This window comes from Lissotriton vulgaris, chromosome 6 (assembly GCF_964263255.1).
Source record: "Lissotriton vulgaris chromosome 6, aLisVul1.2, whole genome shotgun sequence".
Classification (NCBI taxonomy): Eukaryota; Metazoa; Chordata; class Amphibia; order Caudata; family Salamandridae; genus Lissotriton; species Lissotriton vulgaris.
Genome location: NC_141694.1, coordinates 1,475,619,670 through 1,475,641,167, shown reverse-complemented (window position 1 = coordinate 1,475,641,167; position 21,498 = coordinate 1,475,619,670). Strand labels below are relative to the sequence as shown.

The 21,498-nt window shown below is 42.8% G+C and overlaps 1 protein-coding gene across 4 annotated transcripts in view; it reads right to left on the bottom strand.

The window, feature by feature from the left end:
• Positions 1 to 21,498, bottom strand: part of VPS54 (VPS54 subunit of GARP complex) — a 599,465-nt gene that overhangs the window by 267,872 nt on the left and 310,095 nt on the right. For all 4 annotated transcript variants that reach the window (XM_086927614.1, XM_086927616.1, XM_086927615.1 and 1 more), the window contains exon 13: positions 250 to 590. In XM_086927614.1, the coding sequence (XP_086783740.1) occupies positions 250 to 590 (341 nt within the window). The remainder of the gene's footprint in view (positions 1 to 249; positions 591 to 21,498) is intronic.

The following is a 21,498-nucleotide window of genomic DNA, read 5'->3' as shown; positions in this document are numbered from 1 at the left end:
AATGTAAACAGCCACATGGGCTTACACCTCATGGAGAAGGGAACTAATATTCTTGCAACATTACCAAACCACAGAACTCATTTCATTGATAGAGCGATGAACAACTACAGTTCTTGTAAAAAAATGTTAGTAGGATGCTCATGAATGAATTAAGAAAATGTGCAGTTAATGTACGTATGGTGTGGCATAGTGTAAAGTACAGAAAATAAAACATTTTAAGACAGCAATAGAATATATGTGTTTACTCACATTATTTCTACTCCTCCTCTCGTAACTGAAGAGGAGGTACGATCTTTGCTAGAAGAAGATCCTGTGGTACATTCGGGATCTGACACAGAGTTGCTGCCACAGGCCTCACTAATGGGTGAACTGTTCCTTTGAGGGATAACATGCTCTGGTGTGGAAGACAAGGGGCCATCCGTGAATGCATCACTTATAAATAGTCCTTCATGAGTCAAATATGCCAGTTCTGTGTCCATATTGTTATCTTTTCCTGAGCCCTTCTGTGCCGACATTCCCTGTAGGTCTCTACATCTTTGGTTCTTGTCTAGGACCAACAGAACAACATCGCGAATGGCATTTAATGTTGCCTAGAACAAAAAAATAAAAAAGATGTTAATTACAATTAGAGTAACAGAAGGTTTATGGTGTGCTACTTGTATAAACAAATTAAATGCATTTATGCTCTTTCGAAATCTGGTATGCCACAGTTCATGCTTCGATGTCAACAAGCACTGGCGTTGCCAATATGTCTCGCAGTAGGAAAGTTGGAGCTATTACAATTGCAAATAACAATGCCTTTTATTTTTGTTTTAAAAACCAAAACATAAATAAAGGCATTGTCATTTACAATGACCATAGCTCAAACTCACTTAAATGCTAGACATATTGCATTGCAAATGATTGTCTTCTATTTCATATGGGAAACAGTTCCACTGGTATTACTGAAGATACAGGCCCAAAGGCTCTACCCTCGACCTGATCATCTCCAAAGAGGAATCTATCCAACTCGAATCCATCCAACCCTGTGACTGGTCAGATCATTATATTATCACATTCTTTATCAATGAAAAAGTCAAAGTCAACCCGGCTCAACTCTCCAAGCCCAAAGTCTGGAAAAGAGACTTGAAAAAACTCAAACCAGGCTCTTTGCCCCCTAACAGTTGCAATCTCCTACTCCCACCTACAGGCGCCACGGACGTCCAAACTCTGACTGACCACTATATCAATGCTATGACCTCTATAATTAATGAGGTCGCACCTATGCAGATAAAAAGAGTCTCTACTAAAATCTCCAAACCATGGTACGACGGGAGTCTCAACGAGGATAGACGAGACATGCGAATGGCAGAAAGGACCTGGAGATCAGCCCCCTCCGCAATGCACCTAAAAGATCTGAAGAAAAAGAGAAACGCCTACTTCAGGAAAATAAAACGCTCAAAATCGGACTTCTTCAGCCTCCAACTCGACCAAGCAAAAAACCGCCCGAGAAAACTGTTTGAGCTAATCAAGTCACAATCCAAGGAGCAACCACAACCACTCAACACTGGGCGTGAGGCACCCTCCTGTGAAGACTTCGCTGCTTTCTTTATCCAAAAAAACGACAAAATAAAAAGCGATCTCCTCATTGACGCAAGCCTCTACTCCAAACCCCAATGCCTAGCACCCACTGAACCAAAAAACAATGCTACATGGTCAACCTTCGGCATATACTCGGAAGAAGAAATTGGCAAACTGCTCAGCACCCTGAAACCATCCAATCACCTCACGGACCCCCTCCCTGCCTCCGCAGTAAAAGACTTTACCCCTTTTCTTCTCCCTCTCTGGACTAAAATTATCAACAGCTCTCTCCAACAAGGCAGCATACCTGACTCCCTCAAAGTTGGCCAGGTCACACCTCTACTAAAGAAACCTACAGCCGACCCCTCGGATCTCAACAATTACCGTCCCATCACCAATATCCCCACTCTCGCCAAACTGCTGGAAAAATGCGCACAACTACAATTGTCTAAACACATTGAGCAATTCGATCTCCTCAACCCTCACCAGTCAGGCTTCAGAGCAGGACACAGCACAGAAACTGCTATGACTCACATAATTGACGACGCACTTCAAATGCTAGACCAAAACGACACCTGCCTCCTCATCCTTCTTGATCTCTCCTCAGCATTCAACACCGTTAAACATGAAAATCTACTAGAACTACTAAACACAAGAATGGGCTTATCTGGAACTGTCCTCAAGTGGTTCACTTCCTTTCTTCACAACAGGTCGCAAAAATTCAAGAGCAACAACCTGATGTCCTCGCCAATACCTGTAACGCTAGGCGTCCCCCAAGGATCTTCTCTATCCCCAACTTTGTTCAACCTAGTCATGGAACCTCTCACCACTTTGCTACAAGCATCCAATGTACACTTTCACATGTACGCTGATGACACCCAACTTTACCTCAAATTACAATCACCCAATGACATCCTGCTCCTGAGCTCAACGATCAGTTGCACCCAATCCTGGCTTGCCGATAATCACCTCAAACTCAATGCCCTGAAAACAGAGTTCCTTCTGATCTCACCTCCAGCGAAGATATCCACCACTCAACATTGGCTTAAACTCCTAACCGCACTCAATGTCCAACCCACCATCGCGGACTCAGCAAAATCTTTAGGCATAACACTCGACACTAATCTCAACATGCAGCAACATATCAGCAAGGCAACAAAGGGAGCGAACTTCCAGATCAATACTCTGAGGAAACTTAAACCCTACCTCCCAGCCAAAGACTTCCAAACTGCAGTACAAGCACTAGTCATCCCACGAATTGAATACGGCAGCACCGCCCTCTGCGGACTCCCCCTAACTACAACCGCACCACTAAAAGCTTCTCTAAATGCTGCAGCGAGACTCATCACTGGGTCAAAAAAGTACTCCCACATTACCCCTGACTTGAAATCCCTGAATTGGCTGCCTTTTGAAGCCAGAATACATCTGAAAATCGCCTGCATGACACACAAGGCGGTACACCTAAACTCACCCGGCTACCTCGCTCAGAAGTTGACAATCTCTGGGGGAATTAGAAACACGAGAGGCACAAACAATCTCCTGCTGAAACCTCGAAGATTCCGGAAGGAAAAAACATACAAGCGCTCCTTCTTAGGAATGGCGCCTAGGATCTGGAACTCACTCCCTCCCGAAACCAGGCTTATCTCCTCCACCACACTCTTTAAAAAAGAAGTAAAAGCTATCCTCATGGCTAAATACACTTGAACTACTATCTCGAACCCTATTAACACCCTGCACCGATCTGTATTACATGTTTGACCCCTTGACTTATTTGTATGAGTTGTTTTATCATTCACATGATTGGCTTTGTAGTCACTTAGTTGTACTATTTGTACTGTGATTTATTGATTTACTTGTTTGAATATGCTCCCCCATGCACCCTTCTATGTAAAGCTTGATTTACCTGTTTGACTATGCTCCCTCATGTACCCGTCTATGTAAAGCGCTCTGATATCTGTGAAGATCTTGTTTGCGCTATATAAAACTTTTAAATTTAAATTTAAATTTATGGCCGTCCTATTTTGTCTATATTATTATACTTAATGCATGCCACTTCTGTTAGTGTGATTTGCTCAGGGAGTGTCTTAGGGGCACTACATATGAATCCTCTTAGCTATTGCAGCTCATGGACGGGGTCCTGACCTTTGTAACTCTGTAGACCCCCTCGACAGTTATGCAAGCTCTTATTTACTTGTCACCATTACCGGCCTCTCCTATCAGCTTGTACTGTTCAGTCCGGCTATATTTCTGGTGACTGCATTCGAAGTTTATACCATTTTTGTGCCCCTTCCAGAGCACCAATTTAATTCTTCAGTATGCGCAATACCAGCAATATAAACATAAAAAATGTAATGAATTGAACAGTGCATATTTAAATATTCATATTATTACATCTAGTAAACTATAACCTCCTCTTTCAGTGCTATAATATATTTTCGAGCTGCGGGCCCCGTACTGTAATAGAACTGTCATGAGTCTGGAGGAATTTGTGACCGAGATTGCACTGCCAATGCCGGCGCAGAGCGGATGTCTGCCGTCCCTCGGAGTGTGTGCGCCGTCAGCCAGTTTGTCACTCAGCTGGTGGCTCGCTGAGGCGCTGCGCGAGCGCCTGCACATCACCTCGCGTTCAAGGAAGGCCGGGGACTGTCCTGTCAGCTGCCTCACCACGCGCCGACACCCGCGCATGACTGCCGCTTTTATGCCAGATAATGTACACCGCGGAATCCTGCCTACTTGCTCGTCTTCGCTGTATAAACTCCTTTCCTGCTGGAATAGGCAGAAACAGCAGTTTTCTTTGCAAGCTCTTATTGGGCTGTGTCATTGCATATTTCACAGTGTTTTCTATTTCCGAACACTTGCGCTGTATTGGCAGGAAGTTATAATTAAAACAAATATTTGGAAGGAGGGAAGGCTGTCAAAGATTAAGGGTTAGGAATGGGGTGGCCACAAACCGCTTATTTGAAGAAAAAAGTGCGAAGGAACAACAAGAACTGTGTGCAAACTGAAGAAGGTCCCCTTGTCTCTAGCTACCCGCCCCCAGCTCCCCGATGATAATTGCAGCAGGCGCAGGGGTGCTTCTAGTCGGAAGAGAGGGAGGTAGAGAGAGGGAAAATAAGAGAGGGTGAATGGATTTAGAGAGAGAGATCGAGCGAGGAGATTGAAGAACAGCAGTGGTCTGTGCTGATAATTCACTTGAGATGGTCGTCAGGAGCCAAATACGTTTTCACTCGATAGTTACTGCATTGGGCTGAAGTGTTTTGTTTATGCTGTCATAACAGATGTAGTTCTAATGGGAATTCTCGCTAGAAGCTTTAATTTTGTATAAATCAGCTGTCTACAGCTCAAGATGTAGAAGATAAATTGTGCGTATATTTGAAGGCTAAGAGTTCGGAGTGTGGAAACAGCACTTATGTTGGCTCGGAAACACAAGCTTTCTAGACACAGCAATCCTTTGCAAAGGCTAAACAGCCGTCTGCGCTGGAGAAGAGTTGGAACTGCAGGCTATTTTGAATAATTCCGTTTGACGTCCTGACTGGCAGATAACTGTAAAGCTTCATGATTCAGGTACACGGCTGAGGTAAACCATCAATAATTCAGGCCCTGTGGTCTTAGGTTCTGTTTCCATGAAATGAGCCGTAACTACAAGCACGTGAAGCGCCGCGCTTGCCAAGTGCTATGTGGAACAGAGGGCTACACTACATCATGCAGCAGTTAACATTGGCCCTCATATTTTTACATTCCTACTGTGGCAACCGATCCGGCTGATGAGAAATGTTTCACTGGTTCGTTCGATGATTCGCTTCTTGGCAATTGGTGTATTTAATAAAAACTGTATTGTTGGGCTAATGCAGTTCTCATACTTAATGTTATTTGGTAATGGTCGCTTTATTTTTCGTTTCCCATATGAATTAAGCTGCAATGTGAACAAGACGGAGGGAAGGCAGAGAAGGGGAGGGGGGAGGAGAAATGTGACACAGCGGGCATGGGAGGGGGCCGAGCGACACGGCGGGCATGGGAGGGGGCCGAGCTGCAATGTGGGTGTGAAGCAGCAGGGGCATGGGGGAAGCTGGCTGGGGAGGGAGAGAGATTGAGCGAGGAGATTGAAGAACAGCAGTGGTCTGTGCTGATAATTCACTTGAGATGGTCGTCAGGAGCCAAATAAGTTTTCACTCGATAGTTACTGCATTGGGCTGAAGTGTGTTGTTTATGCTGTCATAACAGATGTACTTCTAATGCAAATTCTCACTAGAAGCTTTAATTTTGTATAAATCTGCTGTCTACAGCTCAAGATGTAGAAGATGAATTGTGCGTATATTTGAAGACTAAGAGTTCGGAGTGTGGAAACAGCACTTATGTTGGCTCGGAAACACATTCCGTTTGAATGACTGAGCAGACTAGTTAGGTAACACGGGGAAACTGAATGTATAAAAAAAAGAAGAACTGAGGAGACATCGCAGACAATGAAAGCCATCATAGTAAAAATGACTGAGCAGACTAGTTAGGTAACACGGGGAAACTGAATGTAAGGCCGGCCTGTGGCCAGCCATGAATAATTAGGGGAGGAGAGGCCGGGAAACAGAAAGTACGGCCGGCCTGCGGCCGGCCATGAATAATTAGGGAAGGAGAAGCTGCAGAGCGCACGCTGGGCGAAGCCCTTTGATGTGCTGCGCGGCCGTGAATGCGCGTGCTTGTTTAATCACGTGATTCACATGAACTTAAAGAAAACCGCGGCTGAAAGCCCTTGGTTTGACTTGTATTTTGCCGACATGAATTCTCGCTTCGCTCAATGCGCTTGCGCGCATTGATAGGTCGCAAGACCTAAAAATAGTTGACTACATGAAAACATTTGCAGTTTGTATGACATTTGACAATTGTGTTAATCTAATGCAAGATGCTTTCTACCAGTGACATTAGTAGTACAAGTACTACGGTCATGCAGGTCATCATTCTTTAAACATTTTCTAACAGAGGGTGGATGGCTGGGAAATGAAGCAATCTAGAAAGCATGGGGATTGACTGATCATGAAGGAGAAAAGCATAGAAAGTGAAGTGAAGTGAAGTGAAGTGAAGAAGGCAGGCACCAGGATAACACAATTTCGGGAGTCTACTGTCAACTTTAAATCACTCAGTCGCTACCTGGTAATGTACCGTGTAGCATGCAAAACCTGACAAGATGGTAACTATTCAATATTTCCAACTTTTATTTTTAGTACTGTGGACCCAGATACACACGTCACACCGCAGAGACAGCTGTCCTTGCTCCAGAACTAAACTTATTAATTGGATTATTGGTATTATGGAATATAGAGAATATGCACTTCAAATGCCACATGTGCATTCAGATAGTAATATAAATGAAGTTGCTGATACAGCTGCCTGGACTGACCCTAATCTATTTTGATCGGTGCCACCCTTAGTTAAAGCATTTTGGAACACAAGGGAACCCAATATGAGGCCTTCGGACCATGGGTTAGTTTAATACACCCTCCAAACGGCTACATTAAATGTAGCCAGCCTCCTGTTTACTGAACCGGCAAGAATTCCCCTCCGCCGGTCATAAGAAGCAGTGCTTACTCCAGGCGACTACATGCTTTAGCGCCAGGCTTTGCAGGCATTAATTTTATAATTGTCCTGATGATGATCCCAGTGTGCTATGAGCACTTAGGGATCGAAACGTCGACGCACTATGCAGTGTAACATATGATCTCATATGTATAATTGTAATTGTTTACACTGCAGGGTGAATTTGTTGTAATTAATTACTTATTGAAAGTACAAGTCACCCTTTGGCTCAATAATTTGTCTTTTGCATGAAAAACTTCTTCCTCTCTTCCATCGCTCTGACCTTGATTTGTTTTCTCTAATTCTTTCTGGGATAGGTACAGGACTGTACCCTATCTTGTTGTTTATCTTGGCCCCTCTCTGGGTCAACACGACTTTACATTATCCTTTAAATAAACTCACGTCCGGCTGGGCGTTCAAAAATATAGCACTGATTGTAGTCTATATTATTATTCTACTGTCTTATTGTAAACCCTTAGGACCCCTGTCCCCTTAGTTAAAGGTCCAATGACCTGAAGCAGCTGTCCAAAACTATAGGTGCCGCCTCAACCCCCAATAGGAGGCCGCAAGGGAAAGGGGCCCTGCTAGGGCAGGGCTCGACAAATCTGAAAAATGGTACTAGTCCTGCAGGTCTAGTACCTTGAAAAATCTCCTCGACCTGACAGTAACCTACTAGACCCCTGTCTCTGAAAGTGGAACAAATGTGACACGATAACAAGATTTAAAGACATCTTTATTGCTCATTTGCTTTGTGAGCAATAAAAAAGGCCTTCAAATCTTGTTCTCTTGTCACATTTGCTCCGTTTTCAAAGACGGAGGATAAAAGTTAGTATATTTTCCTACTCGCCAGAAAGGGCGAGTAGAACCTAAAAATAGCTCAACCTCATAAAATTTACCTCGCAAATGCGAGCGGTCAAGTGGATTTGTCGAGCCCTGTAGGGGCCCCCAAACAACTTGTCCTGTGCAAGGGGAAAGGATTACCTGTGCCATCACCTCTTTTAAATTTGGTTCTTTTGCTAAGTGGGAGATAGATGCTTTGCAATCTACTCCAAGAGTTCATATAGTGATTGATCCTCAATACATCTGCTCAGACACCAAGCAACAATGGAAGCTCACAAAGGCTATTCAGAACTCCATAAAAGGAAAGATTGTTTTCAGTTCCATGCAAGCCATTAAATGTATGCTCACCTCCGAGCTCTTCTCGCAGGCAAAATGAAATTTCTTTGTCGTAAGCCCCAAAGTACAGGGTGACATGGGCAAATGTATATTCTTTGCTTCAAGGGCAAAGATGCATCTTAAGAAGGCATGCTTTGAATACATGGTATTGACATTGTCACTATACAACAGATGAGAGACTATTTCCAAAGAGTTAAAGTCCTTGTTGATTACATGTAATGTATCCACTAGAGCATATATAGATTAACAAGAGCCTTTGATTGCAACAATGGATGTCAGCATGAAAGGCAAGGATGATGTTAGGGATGGCAAATGCTTAAGTTGTCTATTTATTGTTGAAGGCTTCAATTTCATTCGACCTGTGGTCCTCTCTGCAATAGGTCATGCAAAACAGTTGTCTATGAACATCAAGGAATCAGCTCTGTGAATAAAGATGGACAATCCTGTAAAAATGTATGTAAACTATATCGCAAAGAAGGTCCAATTCACAGGCAGAAGTAGCTTTGAAACTGTTTAAGTAAAGAAAAATCGAAATTTTCTGAGAATCAGCTAAATTAGATGGTTGAAAAGTGGGGGCTTGGTCTCAGCGCCAATCCAAGATGACGTGACCGCGCTGAGCTCTGACGGAATGGGGAGCTTTTTCGAGACCAGAGGCTGTTTCATCACTCATTGAAGGACGAAATTACACAGCGTCTCTCTCTCATGTGTCCCGGTTAGTCGCTGCAGCTCTCTACAAATCCCGCCTCTGCATTTTTAAGGGCTACAATGGCGACTGGGGATTTCTCCTCAGGATAAGGTTGTGCCCGCCATTTTGAAAAGGCAAACAAGCTTTCTTTTACTTTCAAGCATCTAAGTGCTGTTTTTACATCATTTTCATTTCCAAATGGTCTTCTGTGGGGACTTTGGCATGCCTCTCATCAAGAAGATATATTTATTACTCTTTGAAAATCTTTTCTATCCTCAGTAATTCTTCCCTGTGGAACAATTCCTTCAATCTCATGACAGATATGCCACTAGCTGTTCTTATATGGATATGTGTCACTGTTCATTGAACCCTCATCAATATTGTTAACAAGGGAGGTCAACCCTGCGGTTTTCCTCTGAATTCCTGGATATTTCTTTTCTCCTCCTCACTGTGTGACTGAAATTGTTTGTTTTTTGGGGAGTTTCTGCCTTTTGCCTGCAGTCTGTAGTCTGCGCAGTTCTTTTACTGTATATGGGGAGATTACGGAATCTTAAACTCTCAGCTGCCTTCAAACACAGTGTAAACTCAGACTTGGATTCCACTCACGACATGGAAGATATATCTCACCATAAATCTGACCCTTTACATAAGAAAGACCCCCTGTCTCCAGTGCACACCTCGTCAAACTCCATGGACATGACTCTTAAAGAAATTCATGCTTTAAAAACTTTCATGGAGGAAACTACAAAAACACTGCAACTTCCGAATGACAAATAGTCTTCTTTGGAAACACGTGTGCTGGTTGTGGAACAAAAAACGGAATCTATTTGTTCTTGCATCTCTTTTTTGGAATCTGAGGTATCTCTTCATAAGAAGCACACCGAGGACTTGGAAAATCGGAACCGCAGAAATAATCTTCGCATCTATGGACTTCCTGAAAATATAGAGGGTCCCAATCTGACATTTTTCTTTCAGACTTTCCTGCCAAAGCTTCTGGATATATCTACTACTGTCCCTCTCAACATACAACAGACTCATAGACTTGGTCCAAAGTTCTCATAAAAAACATGTGGCGATATTATGTTCTTTCTGCAATATACCATCCTACTACAAGTCATGTCCGCTATTACATCCCAAAAACAAATTTTTGGGGAGGGCATAGATTGTTTTCCTCTCAAGATGTTGCTAAAGCCAACATGGACCAACGGAAGAAATTCTTGAACCTTTGTCCTCAGCTAAGAACTATAAATGCTAGATATGGTCTAATGCACCCCTGCCTCTTTCAAGTCACCTATACGGAGAAGACTACCACTTTTGAAGAACCAGCGGCCCTACAGGAATTTCTTCAGCAACATGGAGCGGATGTCATAGACACTCCAAAGTCTACTTGATTGCCATTTTGTTTTTACTTTATATGGGTGTCCCCCTTTCTATAGAATTCCTTGAATGTTGTCTCTTTCTTGATTCAATTTTGTGATGCTTTTCTTTAGTCTTCTCTCTCCCTTATAAAGTATTAACCCATACTATTTCTCTTTTTCCTAGCGCAGGTGTATTCTCATCCCCCATATGGTTTGTTGATATACTTATCCATCCAAGGTTTCCCTGGCGTCCGACAGGACTCGTGTGCTGTCATTGTCGTCTCCAGGTGTCGCCACCGTCCTATCGCCTTTGTGTTTGTAGGTATGTTCTTCAGTCGTCGTTCTAGGACTTGTACTGCCTTTTTGTTTTTAGTTTCTTTTCACCTTTGTTCGTGTTTTTCCATGTGGCTCTTCTTTATCACATTTCTTTCTATATTGTTTACTACATCATTCTTTTCCTTCTTTTTCTTATTAAACAAATGTTCTACGCATATCTTTTTCTTTTTATATTTGATTTATTCTAGTCTTAATAACACTACTGTAAGCATATTGAACATTCATGTTACCTTCCGGGTTACTACTTGGAATGTCAAAGGACTAGGTAATCCTATTAAAATACAACAGGTGTTATCTCATCTAGGCAAGTTAAAAACTGATATTGCACTGCTACAAGAATCACATTTTTCTGAGTCTGAAGCTTCCACATTGAAGAGACGTTGGGTGGGTCATGTGTTCAATTCTCCTGTCTTAGGTAAGAAAAATGGGGCCCGATTCTTTGCCATAAAAAACTGCAAGTTTCGGTCGTTCATCAAGAATCTGATATGGAAGGTCGATGGGTTGTTGGTAAGCGTATTATTGTTAAGATACCCTTAGGTATTTTCAATGTTTATGGCCCGTCTCTGTTGATAAGGGTTTTTGGATTAAGATTTCTGACAAATTTCTTGTATTTGACGATGACTATACTATATTTGGTGGTGACTACAACAAACTTTATGATCCCATATTGGACAGGCACTTGACTGTTTGTTTCCAATGAAATGCACTCACACTTTACTTCTACTAAACGTTGTAAAACATAAGATGATATATGGTGACTGTCACCAAGATCTTCGGGAAAACAGTTTCTATTCGGCACCACACTACTCACAATCTAGTATTGACTATCTTTTAGAATAAAATGGGAAAACTGCTAGCTAATTATTTAAAAATAAAAAAGGATAGACCTAAGATATAATGTTTACAGAGCCCTGCAGGGACTCTTCTTTTTAAATATAATTATATTTTAAACAAATTTGTCTCTTTCTATAAAAACGTATACTCTCCAGAAACACAACCAGTACAGTCTGACCTCTCTGCATATTTTCAGTCCATTCCTTTTCCATCTTCCCATCACATTGATTTTGATACATTAGAAACTAACATTTCATTGATGAAATTACCTAAGCAGTCTCCGTGTTACGTCGAGGGAAGCCCACTGGGCCTGATGGATTTACAATTGAATTTTATGACCACATTGCAAAATCTCTTTTACCCAATCTTTTACTTCTATTTCATTCATTTACTCATAAAGGTATGTCTCAAGGGACTTTTTAAGAAGCCATGATTTGCTTACTTCCAAAAGAAAATAAAGATCTTTCTCTCTGTAAGAATTATTGTCTCATATCTCTAGTTAATACTGACAACAAGATCTTGACAAGATCCTAGCTTTGCGCATTGACCCCATCCTGCCTGATTTCATAGACCCTTAACAATCTGGTTTTATTAAAGGCTACTAGCCTCTGATAATTCTCGAGTCTTCTTCAATGTGCTTAGCAAGGCTTCATCTTTGGATCATCCTGTAGCTGCCAGTGCTTTGGATGCGGAAAAAGCTTTTGACAGGATTGATTGGGATTTTATGCTCCACGCATTAAGATGGATTGGTTTTTCACCTAAATTGATTTCACAAATTTCTCTGCTATACTCTGGCCCCACACCTTCAATGGTAGACCCTCAGATTATTTCCCTTTACGTAGAGGGGTACGACAAGGGTGCCCATTATCACCTCTACTGTTTGGAATTGCGTTAGAAACCATCTTAATTAAAATCAGACAAGACACAAGTATTTCAGGTTTCCAATTTGGGCCTCATCAGGTTAAAATGTCTGTTTTCGCTGGTGACATTCTCTTATACTGTTCCAACGCCAACCCCCCCCCCCCTTTTCCTGCAGGTTAATACATTCTCCTTACTATCAGATTATCGACTTAAAACTGATAAATGTTAGGTCCTGCATTTAAATGTTCGTTGTCAAAAGCATCTTTTTGACCGTTCGGGCCTCTCTTGGCAACCCTCTAAAATAAAATATCTGGGTCTGTGTTTTCTTCGTCTATTCCTGAAACATTAAAATGTCATTTTGATCACATTACAAAAACACTAAAGACACAATTTCACGCTGGCATTCTCTTTTACTCTCCTGGTGGGGCCGAATTGATTCAATCAAGATGATGCTCACTCCTCTGATTATATCCATTATCTCTAGGATTCAGGTCCACATTCCTGCATATTATTTTAAGAAAATTGATTCTCTTGACAAAAATTCTATGGAAAAACAACCCCTGCCCCATATTGCTATAACCTCCTTAACAAAGGATAAATCCAACAGAGGTCTTAGATTCCCAGATTTTAAAACATGCCATTCTGCTTTTTCTCTAAAACAAACTGCCCGCTGGCTCTCTTCGGAAATCTCCACATACTCCACCTTGTGGATACAAATAGAGAAATCTTTGATTTCCCCCTCTGATTTTCAGGAGATTCTTGCTTTTACTGCTAATATCTCATTATTTCATTCTCCTACTCGTTCTCACTCCCGTAAACATTTGGCTCCTCTCCTATTATCATATTATTCCTCAATTAGAAGGTCATTAGGATGGTGGGCGGACTTTGCCGGCCCGCCATCCTCACGGGGATTGGGACCCCCTGCCATAAGGGCGGGGGTCCTGTGGTGGGGATTATGATGCACCCGCCACTCTCATTTCTAACATTGTGGCGGGCGGTGCCCTCTGCACCACCTGCCACAATGTTAAAAATGCATGTATGCATTTGCATACACGAAGCGGCAGGCACTGCGCAGTGCCTGCTGCTTCGCGTATGCAAATACTGGGGGGTACCACAGGTACCCCCCGTGTGCACACCCCCACCTCTCCTTCACTCTGGGGGCCTGCAGGGGCCCTCAGAGTGAAGACCGCATGCATTTCCGTGGCTGCATCACCGCCACGGAAAGGCATCTCACCAAGCCCATTGTAATATGGTTGGCGGTGTCTAATAGACACCGCCACCATATTAATCCTTTTCCGCCCGCCGCAAGGCGACTGGGGCGGAAAAGCTGCAGACGGTCTTTCCGTCCGCTGCGGTCCCCCCGCCACTAATATGGCGGGGGGAATTTAGGTGGCTACCGCCAGCCTGGCGGGGGCAATCCGCCCGCCATCCTAATGGGCCCCCTAATTTCTATCAACGACAACCCATTTGGCACAATAAATCATTATGAATTAAGAATCACACCTTTTATTGGAAAAAATGGCATTCTAGGGGTTTGTGATGGATCTCTCAAATGCTACTCGGCAATCAACCCCCTTCGTTTACCGACCTTCAAAAAATGTTTTCCTTACCAGTGATATTTAAATCACAAAACGATCTTTTACATCCCTCTCTCATTCAATATTTGCTTCCGCTACAAAATACTTCCAATTCCCCTGCAAAATGTATTACGCTTTCTCCACTATTAGATAGTGCTTCCACTATTGAATAGACTTTACAATTATCTTCAGGCAGACTCAAATCAAAGACAGAATAAGCTTGGGAAAAAGATTTCTCACAATGTTGGCCAACTGAAACATGGGATAGTTATGGTCTAAGCTTCCCAAAATGTTGCGAGCTGCTAACACCACAAAACTCTTTATTTTGTTTACCAACAAGTGTTATTTTCTCTAATGACTTTAGCATCCTTTTCATCAAACACTTCCTCAACTTGTTGGTCCTGTCCCTGCTCTAATGCAGATTTAAAGCAGATTTAAAGCACATTATTTGAATGTCCTACTATTCATCAGTTTTGGCAGTCAGTTTGGATACAAATTATGAATTTTTTCAAAGCTAAAGTCCCCTTTTCTTGAACCAATATATTCTTACGCACTCTGTCACCCCAAATGCCATCGTCACCATTAAATTTTAAGTTACTAGATCTATTGTTAACTGTTGCTTTTCATTTAATCACTTCAAATTGGAAACAAGCTGATGAAGTTACATTTTAGATCCTGGTGGAATGCTGTATGTTTTCATCATAGATCAGACACTAATTAGGTGGCTCCCATATCTCTAGTGATTAAAAGAGATCTCTTAAGGCTTCCATTAACCACATACTTATCTTTATCTGCCCCTTCTGCTGTTAAAGTAATTACTGTTTCTGATGATGTAAGGAAACCACCTTAACCTCACCCTTTGTCTTTTTTCCAGATGATTAGTATATTGTACACTTATATTTCTATCGAGTTTATTAGTCTTTCCTGATTGTTATGCTTACAGTGTAAATAATTTATTATTCAGGTTTTTACTTTAATAGTATTTTATGATTCATGTTCTTATTTTAACATCATAGAGTAATGATATATGGTCCTCCCCCTTATCCCTTTCCTTTATTGTTTATATAGTGCATATGTCTTTCTCTTTATATACAGCTTGACAGTTATAACCTTTATATATTATTCTTCCCTTTTAATTACTATGTTAAATAGGACCTATTGTAATCATTGTTTTGCTAATCTTTTTATTTTTGTTCCAAATAATATCAAACTTTTAAAAAAAGATGGTTGAAAAGTGTATGGGCACTTATTCTGAGGCAGGTGTTTTCCTAAAAAAAGTAGCTTTCTTTGAGGCCTGACTTTTTTTAAAAATTAGATTTGCACTAGGATTGTAACACAGTGCCTTTTTCTGAAAGGGAAAAGCAGATTCCAGTGTATTTTTCCTGTACTTGCGACAATCAAGGTTAAGGTGAAGACACACTTTCTGTTACCTGATTGAAGCTCAATCTCTGTGCTTTTTCATCTTTCCTCTTAATTATTGAAAAGATATAGCGCTGAAATGTTGCCCAACAGTAAAAAAAAAAAACCTGCACTAATGGTTACACTAAAGCTAGATGTGACGGAAGGCAAATAATCTGACCTTTTATCGCTCACTTCATAAAATATAATTCTAGTTGAATGGTGACAAAAAAAAACACCGTTTTCAAGAGTTTCTGGAAATTGGATCGGTTACGTTCAGCTCAGAGCACGAGATGATGGTCTGCCAAAGATCCCAACATCTGAAGATCTTACTCTGTATCTTAATGACAAACTGATGTCCTAGTCAAAATGTGTTGTGGGTCCCTAGAGATTATTGCCACGATACAGAAATAAAGAGGAAAAATTTTCTTGCCTCAAAATCCAAGGTACCATGCTTGTTTGTCTACTGCCCGGAGACTCTTAACCTTGTTTGTTTCTACCTCAGATGATGGCTAGGGAGTATGATTTCACCTGGCCCAAAAGCAGTTGCTGTCTTAACTTCCTTTGAATACAATTCAGAGAGCAGTGACCAGATGTTAAACTGTTCGTGAGAATATTAAGCTGAAAAATATAACTAATTAGCCAACTCTTCTGCTGCTCAATGCAATATTTCACCACATGCATGATACATGGTGACATTTTCTTAAAATGATGTCACAAGCAAATGACTGAATATAATAAGCGCTATAGTCTGACAAGAGAAGAACGAAAATAACCACTCCTCTAGGTGAGCACACGAGCTGTGAACGAAGATAAGTACCCCTACAGTGTGTGTGTGCACACGTTAAGATGGGGCAGAATCTGCCCAAGATGGGAGGACGCTAGCTAACCTACTGCATTGAGAACACTTTATGTTAGGGGCTAGAATCCTAGTGCAAAGCAGGCGCACCTAGTGAGAGGGAACAAAAATTTTCTGTAGCGTGAGGAGACTGAGTGTGGGGGACCAGAGCTGTAATGCTGTGCTGGAAAAAGAATTGTGAAAGCACCACTCTTTGTGAGAGACCACTGGCTGGTAGGGTTTAGAAACCCAATGCAGTGCAGAAACATGGAGTATGAGAGGATAGAATCCTTCTGTAGTCAGAAGACACTGGCAGGTAGTGGCTAGAAACCAACTGCATTGCAGAGACAGGCGCAATGAAATATAGCCCTCATGCTGTGTGAGGACACAGAAACCCTCCATTCGTCTGATGTTGGATGTACAATGTCACATGAGTATCCACAACCCAGCGCAGCCTGTGGCATAGACTCTGCTCTTTAGTATAAAAGAATTATCTGAATTCCTGACCTAGCTCGTCATAGCACTAAGCCTTTCAAGCACTATGGAGAGGTTACAAATTCAGATTCCTGAATTCTCAAAGGCCACAATACCAGACACCAAGTGGGCTCACGGTACCTCCCCTCGCACAATGGGGCCGTTTCTATAGTAATGGGGCAATTTTTGTTTTGAGCATTGTGCAGGATGTATCACAGCTCAATCCGCCTTCCACCATCTCTCCCATATTAGCTATAACTAAGTACCACAGAGAGGTCGAACAACTCCTGGTCCAACCCCAGTGTATACCCACAGATTTCACAGAACATGATACTTCTACCCTATAAATGAAGATAAGGAACATCTTCAGAGGTCTTGTTATCCTTTATTTTCAACAAGCATAATCAATGCAAAAGAGTGAAAATACCATTTCCTCCTACGATATTCATGAAGATACACGTGCTGTAGTAAAAACATTCAGAAGAATCCTACTATTGAAATATCTACTTTATTTTTGCTATATTTATCATCTTTATGTATCTCCTCACCTTTACAATGCATTACTTAAACCCTTTTATATTACATAACCTATACTATGTGAAATCATAGCATTCTTAACAACACTTATGACATCTCATATGACAATTTGTGAGATCACTTTACATTGTAGAGTGGCGACGTGTAGTTCGTAAAGTCTGGTGAGCGACTTGACAACACTGTTAATGGAGGTGGACAAGTTATAGTAATTTGAAGGTAGTGTGTAAATTACAAATTAAGATATAACTCAAACTTTAGAATTTTTAATGTTTGCATACTTCAAGTTGGGTATGTATAAAAATAATATAATAATTTACAGTGATTTGAAGGTGTTGTGTAAATTATAAATGCAAGGTAGAACTAGTACTTTAGAATTTCTAATTTTTTGGACTTTAAGTTTGGTTTGTATAAAAAGAATAAAGATTTCCTAACTATAATTAAGGTTTCCAGTTTTCAATTTTTACAGATAAATACAGACAGAAAACAGTCTAAGTCCTGTCTGTATTTATTTTGAAAAGCAGAAAAATACAGAAAATTGTGCTTCTTGTGAGTCACTCCTTGTTATTCCTCGTGAATTCAGGACCAACTGTTAAGTAGGTAGACGACTAGGGGATTTAAAAACAGGAGGAGAATCCCTTTAACGTAGGCATATGTTAACATATATTTGTACATAATGCTAATATTTACCCGTCTGTGTAGTGTTTTGTTATATTTGGCTGCTTAATTCTCTAAAACGTGACAAGCATCAAAGTGTGAGTGCATATTTATCAGTTAAATAAATGTGGAAATATACAATTTTACGACTCCATTTGTCTTCAAAACATAAAATAAATATGGATAAATACAGACTAAAATGTTTTTTTTTTTAAATACCATTAAACCGGGAGCTCTAATTAGAACTACGTTTGTTTTGACATTAGCTTTTTGCATTGAATGATTTTTTTTCAATGTTTTAATAAAACAGTGTTTCAAACAGAGCAGTGGAGTGTCATCATGTGGAGTTTTATGAGTAGTGGAGGACAGTGTCGTACATTGCAGTGTCGTAGAGTGTGGTGTCATACAGGGAGTGGAGTGGTGTGGTGTGGTGTGGTGTAGAGTAGCGTGGAGTGGTGTGGAGTGGAGTGGAGTGGTGTGGTGTGGTGTAGAGTGGAGTGGTGTAGAGTGGCGTGGCGCAGAGTGGCGTGGCGCAGAGTGGCGTGGCGCAGAGTGGCGTGGCGCAGAGTGGCGTGGCGCAGAGTGGCGTGGCGCAGAGTGGCGTGGCGCAGAGTGGCGTGGCGCAGAGTGGCGTGGCGCAGAGTGGCGCAGAGTGGAGTGGAGTGGCGCAGAGTGGAGTGGAGTGGCGCAGAGTGGAGTGGAGTGGCGCAGAGTGGTGTGGAGTGGTGTAGAGTGGAGTGGTGTAGAGTGGCGTGGCGCAGAGTGGCGTGGCGCAGAGTGGCGTGGCGCAGAGTGGAGTGGAGTGGCGCAGAGTGGAGTGGAGTGGCGCAGAGTGGAGTGGCGCAGAGTGGAGTGGCGCAGAGTGGAGTGGCGCAGAGTGGAGTGGCGCAGAGTGGAGTGGCGCAGAGTGGAGTGGCGCAGAGTGGAGTGGCGCAGAGTGGAGCGGAGCGGCACAGGGTTGAGCGGAGCGGCACAGGGTTGAGCGGAGCGGCACAGGGTTGAGTGGAGCGGCACAGGGTTGAGCGGAGCGGCACAGGGTTGAGGGGAGCGGCGCAGAGTGGAGGGGAGCGGCGCAGAGTGGAGGGGAGCGGCGCAGAGTGGAGCGGAGCGGCGCAGAGTGGAGCGGAGCGGCGCAGAGTGGAGCGGAGCGGCGCAGAGTGGAGCGGAGCAGCGCAGAGTGGAGCGGAGCGGAGCGGCGCAGAGTGGAGTGGTGTAGAGAGGAGCGGTGTAGAGTGGAGCGGTGCAGAGTGGAGCGGTGCAGAGTGGAGAGGTGCAGAGTGGAGAGGTGCAGAGTGGAGAGGTGCAGAGTGGAGAGGTGCAGAGTGGAGAGGTGCAGAGTGGAGAGGTGCAGAGTGGAGAGGTGCAGAGTGGAGAGGTGCAGAGTGGAGAGGTGCAGAGTGGAGAGGTGCAGAGTGGAGTGGTGCAGAATGGAGTGGTGCGGCGTGGTGTGGAGTGGAGTGGAGTGGCGTGGCGCAGGGTGGAGCGGTGCAAGGTGGAGCGGCGCAGAGTAGAACACATAGAGTGGAGTGGCGTGGAGTGGTGTTGAGAGAAATAGCATAAAGTAGAGGGGCACACAGTGGAATGCCGTTGAGTGGGGGCGTGAAGAGGGGCACACAGTCGAGTGGCACAGTGGAATAGCGTGAGTTAGTATGGAGTACAGTGGAGGTGCAAAGAGTGGAGTTGCGTACAGTAGAGTGGAGTGGCGTACAGTAAAGTGGGGTGGCGTACAGTAAAGTGGGGTGACATGGATTGCGATACCGTGGAGTGGAGTGTCAGAGTAGAGTGGCGTATTGTACAGGAATTGTTGTTGAAGTGTTGAAACAAAATCACAACATACAAACCCATACAATCAGGGACCAAGTCGGAGGTATACACAGGTAGACAGCCTCCACCCACTATTTTCACAGGGTAGACGCTGTCCACCCTGCCAAGATGTTTTTTTCCACTGATAGATGTTTAACCAATTTCTTTAGTACAGGGTGACCAGCTATGAAAAACTAAACAACCAGGATATATCCTAGGTATGAAAGTAGAACCATAGTTTGGCAGTGACTGTGAGGCACAGAATAACAACTAGCAGCACAAATCACTACAGGAAACAGACTACATAGGGGGACAACAAATGTTGACATGCAGTATCGCATTTATCAGTTAAACTGCTTCATTGTTAGTTTTGCTAACCAAATCTTCGCATGTCATCTTCTTCTGTGCTTTCTCAGTTCTCTTTCCAATCTGGGAGATACAGCGTATTGCAGACATCTGCCACGACAGATCACTAAAAACCATGAATAATCTGTGATGCCTTCCCGCCCTACTTCTGCATCAACTGCAGCCAATTCCTCCCTACCTGTGTGCTGAGCTTAGGTGAGGAAAGAGGATTATCCACCTACCCTCCTTCAGTAGGTCGAGTTTTAGAATTGCAGGTTCCTTCATGACTGGGTAGGCTAAAGCATCACAATGATGTCAACAAGATTTTTAGAAGAGCTAGTGATTTTTAGAAGAGCTAGTGAGTAAGGAAAGGAGTAATACACCTTTTTAATAATTTTACTCTTGTGACTGAAATGAGATAAGTGCTCTGAGGAAAATAACTTCATCACCTAAGTCAATGACAGATCGTATGTTATAGCATGAAACCCCTGAACCCCAACATGCGCCATTCGTTTCTGATTTTCCAAAATCTTGATTTTCCTTGACCCCCAACATGTGCCATTCGCTTCTGATTTTCCAAAGTCTTGATTTTTTTTTATAAAGCACCAATAGGACCCTAGTGACCTTTTCCTGAAATAAGTTTCACCCTCATTTCAAACTCTATAAATCTCATGAGGTTTTCTAGCTGTTGCACGGTCACCCACATCTCCTGCCATGCAGATTCCACTACAGCCACTTTGCACTCCACAAGCTTTAAGAGCGAATCCACTCTTTCTCATGATCTTTTGCAGTGCTGCCATATCTTCCCCTTGACCCTTCACCTGGTTCCATACAACTTTGTCTGTATTCTATCTAGTTCATTGTTTCCACTGCATTTATACGGGAGCATCCTCTGCAAATCAAAGTAACCATTCACCAAGATCAAATAAGTAGACTATATATACGCCGGTCCCGGTTCTGCCAGAGCCCGCAAGCTTCAGTTGTAAATGCTCAGCTTGCCTTCAGTAAAGACACACTAACGAACAAGTTACTTACCTTCGGTAACGCTTTTTCTGGTAGATACTATATCTGCCTGTGGATTCCTCACCTTGTGAATATCCCCCTTGCGTCAAACATTCGGAAATTCTTTTCGTAGCCTCGCGCCGAAGTGGACTTGGACGTCATAGAGACACGGCATCGCTCGCGACTCCGCTGACGTCACCGACGCCTACAATAGGCCCACGCCGGCGTGATGACATCAGTTCCGCCCTTTTTTCCGTGCCATCGAGGCACACGGACGGACCAATGACAGTAGAAATATGCATAGTATACACAATACACAATAGTCAAGGAGAAACACACATAGTGTGAAGCAAGTGCAAGAAAGCAATGGAAACAACTCCTTAACATTACAATATATAAACAATACATTACAGTAACTCTGGTAAAGAAGAGTGGACAACGGGGAGGCGGGTGGGTCAGTGAGGAATCCACAGGCAGATATAGTATCTACCAGAAAAA